Below are 11,265 nucleotides of genomic sequence, written 5' to 3' on the forward strand. Positions count from 1 at the left end.
AAAATCAGTTTACAAGTACTTTGTTGTATTGAATTTTCTACTGTAGTATAGATGTTCTCTCATCTGAACGTGTTTACTTTAATAACAATACCTATTGTTACTTTTTAGGAATGTATTACGACGGAAACAAACGCGATATGGAATATATGATAATTAACGAGGATGGATCATCTGTGAGAACTTTTCACAATTACACTAGTTGTCATAATATTAGTTATCCAAAACCTATAAACATGATGGTCCGATCATTAAACCACACGGCTAAGTTCAAGGTACTCATTGATTTGCGATTCTTTTCAAACTTACTACATCCCACATTCCCAAAGTATTTTATTCTTTATTCGTAGGTTTCTGGACTATCGCTGAACGAACGACTATCCGATATAACGGGATTGCGATTGGTTTACGATACACTGTCGCGAATAAGTTGGGCCAATCAGGTGCCTTTGCCATGGCTGAATTTGAATGTCAAACAATTGTTCTACCTTGCATTTGCTCAGGTATCCATTTAAGATAAGATTGTCGTTAAGCATGTGCGTGATTTTTTGGTAAATATTTTTTCCAATTCTCTTTTCTTTTTTACGCTCCACTCATCAGACACATTGTACAAAACTGCCGTTGACGTCCTTCTACAGTCCGGACTATCACATACCAAGCCGCATGCGAATTTTCGTATCGGCCTCGAGAGAACCACTTCTTGGCAATGCTTGGTCCTGTATGCCCGACACGAACGTTGTTCCAGCAGATACTTGTCCAGTTTTTCCAAAGTTACTTAGTGGATGACGCAAACTCCGAGGTACGTATGGAGTGACGTGCATAACTTATTAATTACTGAACATTACATATGATCTAATAAAAAGAGTGGACGCGAAAGATCATTTGATAACGATACTCTAGATTTATTTTAAGCCAACAAGATTTGCGGAGAAAACGTTGAGGCACATTTCCTCCACGTCACGCGAAAGGAACACAAGAAGATGGACCTCGCATTCCTTAACATAATAATAATTATCCGCGAACTTGCCAACTTTTACCCGTATGTTATCGTACGACTAGAAAGTTTCAGTTCAACAGTTCAGCGACTTAATAATATATCATTTGATATATTACTGTTTGTGTTGTCATATCCGCTTGTTTTCTGAGGACACCAGAGCTTCCTTATAGCGAGCCACGTTCTCTGAAATTGAATTAACATCTTGATTTACCTACTTGTAAAATTAAATAGAAGCAAAGGTCTTAAGACCAATGAGGAACTGAGTCATAATTGGAAAATCTTATTAGAAGTCAAAACATGTGTTTGTAATACACAGGGTGTTCACGTATATATTACACAGCGATGTTTTTCAAACTGTTGCAAAATATGAAAAAATTATTAAATAAAGGAAAGAGATACATAGTTTCAATCAAGGAAAATGATCTTTGAAATTATTTGTTTTCTTTTAAATTTTATGAGATATAGTACATTTATTTTTTTCAATTGGACATCATTATTGAATTTGCAAATCCGATAAGACATAAGAAAATATGGGCAAGAAAGTATTAGAATACGTGTGATTTATATCTAGCAACTTCCCAATTATGACTATTAGGAAGGACATTATTATAATTAGAAAAGAAAAGCGAAGGAGGAAAACTAAAAATCACGAATATTTAATAATTATTCTACGCAGAAACATTTTATAAGATCTGTTCGAAATTTTGGCCATTATTTCGACTACAAATTGCTGACCGAATCACTATGTTCATGATTATTATCAATTTATATCAATCATTGACTACTGTCTTAACTAAAACTGATAACTCATGATGATTCTGAACTATTACACTCATTCTGCGTAATATTGGTTCTAATAGACTAAATGTGAATGTACCTGGTAGTACTCTGCATACATCTGTCAAGCTTGCTTTTCATTTTACTTATTTCACTTATAACAAAACCAGACTGATACCATACCCATGGTCCTGATAACTATATAAGTTCTATGTTGCGAGATTATCACTTTGAAAGGAATTTGAAATAATAAACTGATCTTTGTTACATCATTCAAAAATATATTGACTTTTGCTACACATCACTTGCAAAATAATGTCCAGAATTTCGTTTGATATAAAAAAAAAATAGTTACGTATGTATTTAAAAAATGTTGAAATAATAATAATACTTTGAAAACTTGGGTATTGCTTACATGTATCTTAACATTCTCGTGCCCATAATTTTATCTCTTAATGGAATCCGGAATAAAAAATAATATATTTTGTTTAAAATAAACATGACCTTGGCATCTTATAAGATTTCCAAGGCGGAAAACCATTTCAAGTATTATAATCGTTAACTGAAACTATAGAATTTTTTCATTCATCATGTCTTCATATTTCGTCGAAGTTTCGAAAAAATTGTTGTGTATGATTCGACACACACCGTACACAAAATGAGTGTATTGTCCACAGGTTTCTTCATATGTGGTAAGTCATATTCAAGCAATAAAAAGGTTTCAAGACACACGTGGCAATGTGAATAATCAGAATATTTTCCGTAAAAAAAAAGAACTAAAAAGGATGATTTTACTTACATTGTTCAGTAATAACTAAGGAAAAGGTAATTAGGCCCAGTTCAACGTTGGTTCAAGTCCAAGCATTAATAGGCTCCTAATGATAATTTGTTGATTACATAAACATACCGTTGCTGCTACTGGAATCGGCAGAACTGGCATCCTGTTGGCCAATCGTGTTTTGATTTCCCATCTGAAATGAAAAACGCCATGCGCAACGCACAAAACAAACGCAAATCAAATTATGCACCAGTTAGTTACAAAAAAAGGAAAATAATCGCGTTCGAAAGCATAAGGGATCTTGTGATCATACCTGGAAGTACTGATGCCATAAAACGCAACCGTAAACGCAGAGAACTGAGACTAGAGTCTGGCAGAGAAGCCAGGCAAGAATGTTGAGTGCTTGAGTGCGTTCAAAAAGAGTGGCGCCGTGTTTTATACATAATAATGCTTCGGTAACCATAATCGCACCATAAACCCAGCATTGAGTTCCCACCCTATTACACGCTGGGTCTGTTACGTACATGTAATATTGCCTGTAATTAATAATCATTTAGATTACTTATATAAATAATAAAGTGAGAGATGAGCTACATGGAATATTTAAAACCTGAACACATTTATGCCACTATTGTTAATACAACTTACCTAACTGATGGAGCAACAATCACTCCAATGAGTACCAAGCGTGAAATAACAAATGGATGAGATGGTGGAAACTCGTAGACATGTTTTAGGAAGAAAGTATTCAGTTCGGAGACCTGCCAGAATATCACCAACTGACAGAGTGCAACGAATCGCATGTGAGTACAGGTGGGGTCCAACCATCTGACAGAGGTCCAACTACCTGGTGTGAATTGCAGCACTGCTCTTTTCAGTTTTCCAGTTGTGCTCTCAATGTCACGAATACTGACCCATTTGTACTCTCGCATTTCCAAGCAGGAGCAAATCTTTAAACCAACCCAAATGCCTAGACCATTGCATACAAGGACATCCAATATCAGAGCATCCCACCAGCACTCGATAAAGTTTGGTAATAAATGGGCAAATGCAATTTCTGTTACTTCCCACATAATGCTTATGGCCCAAAGTATACCAAAATGACGAATAAGAACTGCCTTAAATGCCCATCCAAGAAAATGTGCCAATGCAAACACATCTATGTGATTCCAAATTTTTTCCAAAGTTACATCAGAACAGTTTACTCCATATTCCTTGTCCATATCAATGTGAAATGATGCCAATCCTGGGTCAATCCATATTAGAATTTTTTTCACAGTCTCATAGTTCTGGAATAGTATGAATAGCAATCCCATGAGGTAAAGTACACTGCAACCAAATACGATCCTCCAGACAACTGGATGAGGTCTTGTAAATGGTCCATTTGGAAATGTTAAGACTGATATTATTAGAAAGAAGAACACAACACACAACACTCCTGCCCATAAGTTGTCCTCCACATTAGTAACATCCCTGTATAGAATCAATGACAAAATTAATATTCATCGCTGTAAAACGTAAGATAGCGTAATTCAAAAAGAAATCAATAAAGTAAAATATCTGACATAAATTTACCTAACGAATGCGAAATAAATTACTGCTCCAATAGAGATTAGAAGAAGAGTGATAGTGTGTGGCTTATAAAAAAACTCGATGGAAATGTCGTCAACGGGTCTTTCATTGATGTTTAGAAAACTGTCGGTCCCGGGTCCCAATTTGAAGCCCTCGTTGTTGTCCTGGCTCTTCTTCAAAATACTGTCCTCTTTCTTCGTTATCCTATGTCGTAAGGTGCTACTGTTAGCCTGTTCGCTGCTCGTCATTCTCTTCGGGCCAGTCCTACTTTTCTCGAAATCACAGACCACTCATAGCAGACGCTGTGCTGCAGTGCCTTTGCATAATTCAATTAGGGCAGCAGAGGAAAAATTTAGTTTGCCCGAAAAGAAAGGTTAGAATCCCGAGACTCACAACACTCGTGCGCACTGATCGGCTAGCAGAAAAAAAAAACAGGAGAAGCCCCTCAACACTACGGTTTAATAATAACTAAACAAACTGTTTAACAAGATTTTTCACCTGACGCCTATGGCTGGTATAGCTGAAGGAATAAATATGGTAAAGTGGGGGAACGTATACAGCAATCTGATTGGCCATTTCAGCAGCGTAGCGAAAATACTAATTGAATTTGATTTGTACAAATCAGTGTTACGATAATGATGACCTCTGGTGGACTATACCTACACTAGACAACTTTTTTCTATTATAAACTAGAAACTAGTAAATGAATTCTAAATAGAATTTTTGCTGAAGTAATTTCATTTATTCGATCTCCAAGAATTAGAATAATATTGATATAATATCCAATAGGATAAGCCTCAGCTATGCGGTATAATGCAGAACTATCGTATTACAGTCACCTTTGGCTGATGTGAATACATCAGAACGAATATGTTGGAATCAGCAGTTTTCTTTGATTGATTATTTAATATAAAATGCACAGCAAAGGGTCATTTCTAAAACAAGAGAGATTATTAGATTTTGTAAGAGTATTAGATTCTATACTCTAGTTCTCTATGGAGCATAGTGACTAGTGTGAAATTGCCGAAACCAGTTATACGCAGTTCTCCATATTAGGATGAGATTTTTGTAGTTATGGACACATCATCCCACGTTCGAGAAAAGTACGTTACACGGGTTGCCATCACATGAATCATCCATACCGAACTTTTGTCTACAGTTCCGCAGCGTTGGAGAAGAACCGCTACGTGGTCGAGTTTATTTTTACTTTTGTCGGTTCTGGCCTCCTAAGAACAGAGACAATGAATATGTGCCATTACGTGGGGAAATACCCATAAAATCACATACGAGCTAGAATAAGTATTAGTTTTTAAAAACGCTTGCTTTTCAAAATTTCGCAAATTTCAAATAAAATCCTTCAACATCCAAACCATTTATAACTAAATTCTATTATTTAAACTGTATAATTTTTTCGAAACTAAAAAAAGATTCATGAATAACAATCATAATAAAAAAGCAGTTAATTTGGGCTAAATCGAAAGTGCACCAATGAATAATAACTAATTACGTAATTCCACTACCACACATGCCAAAATATTTCTTCAATAGAAATTATTTCAAATTCAAAGCAGCCAATCAGGACACAGCAGGGATTCTCAACCATATTATTAACGTAGGGCACGTGTGCAGGTGCATCGATTCTTTCATGCAGCTGCACTGACGGCATAGAAACGTATAGAGATACAGTATCCAAACGTACAAAAGAGAAATTAAACATTCTTAATTCATAATCTCACGCAGGGAATGTTGCCAGTGACGGATGGAATAAAGTTGAGGACAGAACTTTCCGACCTAACGAACACAGAAATTCAAATGAGCCAATCAGACGCCTCTGAGTAATTCTCAGAGCCAATGAAATTGCTCGAGAATATAGAAGTCCTGCGCCTGCAGTGTGTAAGTTCATACGTGTGAGCTCGAGAAACTGCAGGACACTAGTACAAGGCAATAAAAGGGGCCACGAACTCGGGCAACCGTTCAGACTACGGTGCATTATTGTCGAGTACGCGTATCCAAATAAGTTTTCGTCTCAAATAAAAGCTTGAGGGATAAGAAGTATATCATCGTTTATCCGGATCAACGAGAAGCAAGTAAGAATTTAAATTTCATTGGACTAGTCACCATCAAATAAATTTTTACAGTCCTGTTGAAGAGGACGCCGTTTCTGAGACAAAGAACTCTACGACATTTTCTCACATTAACTCTTATTTCTGATAGGACAAAAAAAGAATTTCTTTATAAATATAGATTAAAATAGTTAAAACATGATTTTTCTACCATTTGGAGAAAAGTTTTGTACGTGATTCCGCATTTGCGGCACGACAGCCGCAAACAATGCTTCCAGCGATCATGCGTAGTAAAGCCTAGCATATATACTTTGTTGTGCATTTATTGCATATGGACAGATTTTCTTATTTAACTTAATTTGTCTCGTACTATTGTTTCTCAGCACCTTTAAGATTTGCATTTAAGAGAAAGATTATCTTGACGTGGATTGATCGTCACTTTTGATCGATAACTACACTTCAAGATTATCGACTTTGTTGTTTAACCACATTAGGTGTGATTGCATGATGATTTGTATATCGTCAGACAAAATATGTTGGAGTCATTGACATTCGACATGACGGCGAGCATTGAGAGTGCAAAGAAAACCGGTTGTTTCTTTGTTGTCAGGCTGAAACTTTAGCCATGTACATCAGCTGTTCGTTTTCTTTCTCATGATTCTTTGTCGTCTTGTCACTCCGTCGCTCCCTTGCGTATTATCAAGCATATTTGTACGCAAATGTACGGTTTCTTCGTGCTATCACAATTTTAATGGGTGTACATTCGTGATAGTGATAGGTAGACTTTAATTGGGAATTATAAATAAAACTAGGCTTCTGAGAAGCATTGATACGTTCCCCATGTAAACTACTACTGCCATTTTAAATAGTTCCTTCAGACTTTATCTAGGTTTGTTTGACTAGTATATTTTCGTAGGTTATTTTACAGTCATGGTAATATCACGTAACAAAATATGGTTCTAGGGGTGTCCCCTGGTAAAGTAAGGATTACCCGTAGATAATGTTATTTAAACTTACATATTATTGACTGAAGGTAGAACCATTGAAATTTTTGAGTAAAAACAAATGGAGCAATTTTTATCATATCGATAATAAACGTATTAACGGTTTACAGATATAATCTCCACAACAATGGCTACTGCTGCTGAGGCACCCGTAAACAACGAATGTAAGTAAGAAAAAAAATGGAGTCGTGTATCAACGATTGCTAATGTTGACACATTGAAAGAATCAACCATGAAGGCATGCATTGTATACGATGCTAGGCAGCGTGTAGACGTGTACATTAAACTGAACCCAGGGACGGATTAATAGGGATCATCGGATACTGACTTTACGTTTAGGAAGATTTTAAATCACAGAATAGCCTATAAAGTTGCACATTCTAATAGATAGATAGATAGATTATAATAGATAGATAGTTCGGAGACCTTTCTGTTACTATGTACTATATTCACGAAGGGTTGCCAGGCTACTAGAAGAAAACTGAGCCTCGGAATTAAGAGAGTACACAACGAGCAAGAGAAAACGCTGTACGAGATGGTTCAAATGTCGATTAATTTTTGAAAATGTGTACATGCCTTTAAAGTCTTATAGGAGGGCAATGATCGGCTTGGGCGCACCTTTTGACTATAACAGCTTTTAATGCTTGAACGACTTGACAAATACGCGTGTATGAACTTATGGCCGCATAAGGAAACAGGCCTGGATAATTGGTCCGGATGAATTTTTCCGATTGTGAACACACCCCAAGGAAACCAATGAAGGAAGAGACGAAAGAAAGAACGTTTGCTGGTAGACGCTTGGTGAAAGAGGAGGTCAGAGCTCCCTATGGGGCGTCCTTACAGAGTGCAGTCTGCACTTTCGTGATGGCAACTGCAGTGTCCAGCCGTCTTTCAGTGGTGCTCAATTGAATCTACCATATTTCCTTACTGCTGCAACAGCAAGAGCAACCATGTGCCGCATCGAGTAACTCTACTACGAGTCCCGTTGCTGCAATGAAACTAGGCTATTAGCTAAGGGTTACTTGATCGAAGTTCAACCCTCTCAAAGCATGGACTACTTTCATAGTGGATAAAAGGTGACATCAAAAATTAATAGCTGTCGAAGAATCCTCGATCGATTCTCTTCGTACAGCCTTGAGAAACTTGTCGATAATTCTTTCTTTTCGTTTCATTTTCTTTCAAAGCTCAGGTCGTTCGACTGCATTCAAGCGGCACTCAGACACTCCTGTACTCGTACGTTTACGAAGCTGTTACTTTCTGTGTGATCTACGGTAGCGACATTGAAATTCATGGGATAACACGACAGAGTGACCATATACGTACACGAATCTTATACCAAATGCGCTCATAGTTAAGTCCTTTCTTTTCTGGAATATTATCTTGCGATAGACATTATTTTCATTATAATTAAATTATAAAGATTGTTGCGGATAATTAACTGCCAATCTGTAGCTACGACTTGAAGCTTACCTACGTATATATTAAAGCCTTATAGTCCGTTGAGTGCCTTTCAAATGTCTAAAAGCGGATGGCGTATCGAGGTCGAAGGTACGAATTATGGTAGTTGGCCTTTTTGAAATTTCCGCACGTGCGTTCGAGTCCATTGAGCATTTTTCAGAGACGATTCTCTTAGGTGGATCGTTTAGTATACGCAATATATATTTTCCATATAAAGAGTTTTCAATGTTTTCCCCACGTATAACGATCGATACTTCAGTATAATAAACTTCCATTATTCTATGTTCCGGTTAGCCTACATTTTGCATTGCTTATGTCACGTCGTGCTTTTTGTTTTAAACCAAGAATGAAGTCTTTGACGCGTGACACTGTACGATATTTTACTTTGTGACTGTACATAGGTACTTTGTATAAATCCTTTAAAGAAGTACGCCCCGTCATACGTGACACAAGAAGTTGCAGTTATTTTGCATCTGACAAAAAGTAGTACGAAATTACTTAAAGCCACTGTGTACAGATTAAAAGCGGATTTAAATTTCTACAAAACGCTACTTAATATCTTCTAGGAGTTTGGATGTTGGTGAAGATAAAAAAGAAATAGACTTTTTCATGATTCGTTAAGAGAAAAAAAAAAAGTTAGGGAATAAAACGGATATACAAAGTATTACACTGTTTTAGGATGTTTCCTGACTGTCCTCAAAAGTTTCCCCATCTTCTGGATCTCCGAACCTCTCGCAAGACCTTCCATCCTTCTTTGCGACTCGAAACTTTGGACTTCGTGCGAGAAATCTAAATTTCCTCAGCATTGACATAACCCGCTAACGCGAATTCCCGGCTGTGGAAGAAACCATTGGATTGTTACAACGGAATTAAAAAAAAAAATCACTCCGCAATTCCGCCTACACTCAAGACCTTAATTGTCTCGCTGCTCAGCAGAGCGAGGAACAAGGGATGCTGCGTGTTACACGGAGACTCTTTAGGGGGTTGCGACGAGTAATGAGATCCTGCGATTTGTATTCTCAAATCCCTCACACCTTTTCACCAAGGCGGTAGTTTTGGCTTCCCAGAAGATTTAAGAACACGCTGCCTACATTCTCAAGATTCGTGTCTCTATAAAGCGAGAGATATATATATATATATATATATATATATATATGCATATATATATATATATATATATATATATATTACATATCTATACTACAGAAGATCCGGCTTAACAGTCTACCGGCCGGCCGGTTCCTCGCTGGGCACGTGTGGACTTTCTTTCTCTTTTTTTCTTTCTTCCCAATATATATATATATATATATATGCATATATATATATATATATATATTGGGAAGAAAGAAAAAAAGAGAAAGAAAGTCCACACGTGCCCAGCGAGGAACCGGCCGGCCGGTAGACTGTTAAGCCGGATCTTCTGTAGTATAGATATGTAACATGGGCTAAAGCAGCCAGAGGGTGGCGTTTCGTCGTCGGATAGGCTGTTGTACGTAGTAGGCACCGTGGATAGGGTAGGAGGCAGAGGGTGGATATTGAGCGACGCCGGGCGTCATGGCGCAACGTTCGAATCAGTCGCCCTCCAGCCACCGCCCCAGATACGAGTAAAACATTTCCCTGGTCCTCCCTTTTTTCGCACGGCTACGTCGAATACGCTTTCCGGATTCCTTGAAGGAAACTTCGCAAGAAGATCATCGTCTTCGTTTCGCATACGATATCTTATCAGATTTTTTAAATTGGCTTATTAATTCATCAACCAAGATGCTCATCAGTCTTGTTCGCGATTCCGTGTTGCAGTGTTTCTGTCATAGCTGCAAAGCACCTATCGGTCTTGTCGGTAAGTCTGCTCTTCCTGGTCCCCTCCTGCCTTGATTTAACCTCTGACCTTTGGTTTGACCCTCTCACCAGTCGGGGAAGCTCAGTTCTTTATCCTTATCCTCTTATTGCCACGTACCCCGCATTTACTTCAATGTAACTTTGTACCTGTGGCTATTTGTATTTTTTCAAGAATTTATTTCACGTTTGGAATTTTTTTTTTTTTTTCATTAAGTACTTTTCCCTGTCGGCGGTTGACTCTAGCTCTGTTTCCGCGACACTTCAGTTGACTGGGGATTTAACTGTCGATTAAATATTGAACTCTACTTACCTTGGCTCTGCGGTAGGAATTCTCCATTTAACGTTTACACAGTTCTTTTTCATTTCTTCTCTCAATATTTTTCGTTTTGAAGTCTTTTAATTGTTTACCAGTCGAATATTAATCAATGGTAATTTTGATTATACCTGATTCTCAACGTATCCACACGGTTTATTTCTGATGCTTTTGAATATTAAAAAAAGATATACATCCCTGGATTAGCGTGATACATCAAATTTCATTATTGACTCGTGCCAATGAAATCGAAAGGTTTCCAACCGGGAAGTTTCAGCGCACACGCACTTTCCTCCATTATTTCCCTTTCTACTTCCGGTCGCCTGGCAACTGTGAAACTCGGAAATTTTTCGATCATCCGCTGATATCCAGATGAGAATGCGTGAAAAGAATAAAAAGAGAAAGACAGGGAGAGAGAGAGAGAGAGAGAGAGAGAGAGAGAGGGGGGGGGGAGAGAGAGAGAGGAAAAA

The 11,265-nt window shown here is 37.5% G+C and overlaps 3 protein-coding genes across 11 annotated transcripts in view; 2 read left to right on the forward strand and 1 right to left on the reverse strand.

Annotated features, from left to right (window-relative positions):
• Positions 1–7: 7 nt before the first annotated feature.
• Positions 8–1,046, forward strand: LOC107275175 (endothelin-converting enzyme-like 1). Of its 3 annotated transcripts, none has more exons than XM_025079748.1 (4): positions 8–272; positions 348–500; positions 598–796; positions 910–1,046. In XM_025079748.1, the coding sequence occupies exons 1-3, from the start codon at positions 111–113 to the stop codon at positions 781–783; spliced, it is 501 nt and encodes a 166-aa protein (XP_024935516.1). In that variant the 5' UTR covers positions 8–110; the 3' UTR covers positions 784–796; positions 910–1,046. The 3 variants fall into 3 exon arrangements, with proteins under 3 accessions (XP_024935516.1, XP_024935515.1, XP_015610514.1); XM_025079747.1 differs by having other exon boundaries at positions 898–1,033; XM_015755028.2 differs by lacking the exon at positions 910–1,046 and having other exon boundaries at positions 598–809.
• LOC107275174 (phosphatidylserine synthase 1) lies at positions 876–4,568 on the reverse strand. Of its 5 annotated transcripts, none has more exons than XR_001539643.2 (6): positions 4,125–4,567; positions 3,198–4,022; positions 2,863–3,085; positions 2,679–2,742; positions 2,187–2,509; positions 876–1,177 (listed from the first exon to the last, which is right to left on the reverse strand). XR_001539643.2 is itself a non-coding variant. In XM_015755026.2 (5 exons), the coding sequence occupies exons 1-5, from the start codon at positions 4,367–4,369 to the stop codon at positions 1,122–1,124; spliced, it is 1,413 nt and encodes a 470-aa protein (XP_015610512.1). In that variant the 5' UTR covers positions 4,370–4,565; the 3' UTR covers positions 876–1,121. The 5 variants fall into 5 exon arrangements, 2 of the variants coding, with proteins under 2 accessions (XP_015610512.1, XP_015610513.1); XR_003058110.1 differs by having other exon boundaries at positions 2,187–2,511; positions 2,573–2,742; XR_003058109.1 differs by lacking the exon at positions 2,187–2,509 and having other exon boundaries at positions 2,571–2,742.
• Positions 4,569–6,050: 1,482 nt separating this feature from the next.
• Positions 6,051–11,265, forward strand: part of LOC107274998 (calponin homology domain-containing protein DDB_G0272472) — an 11,897-nt gene continuing 6,682 nt past the window's right edge. The window contains exons 1-2 of one of the 3 annotated variants that reach the window (XM_015754683.2): positions 6,051–6,208; positions 7,299–7,352. In XM_015754683.2, coding sequence (XP_015610169.1) covers positions 7,316–7,352 — 37 coding nt within the window. In that variant the 5' untranslated portion in view covers positions 6,051–6,208; positions 7,299–7,315. Of the gene's footprint in view, positions 6,209–7,298; positions 7,353–10,212; positions 10,484–11,265 lie in introns of those variants that run through there. The other 2 variants (XM_015754682.1, XM_015754684.2) reach the window with 2 other exon arrangements.

This window comes from Cephus cinctus, unplaced genomic scaffold (genome assembly GCF_000341935.2).
Source record: "Cephus cinctus unplaced genomic scaffold, Ccin1 Ccin1_scaffold0123, whole genome shotgun sequence".
NCBI lineage: Eukaryota > Metazoa > Arthropoda > Insecta > Hymenoptera > Cephidae > Cephus > Cephus cinctus.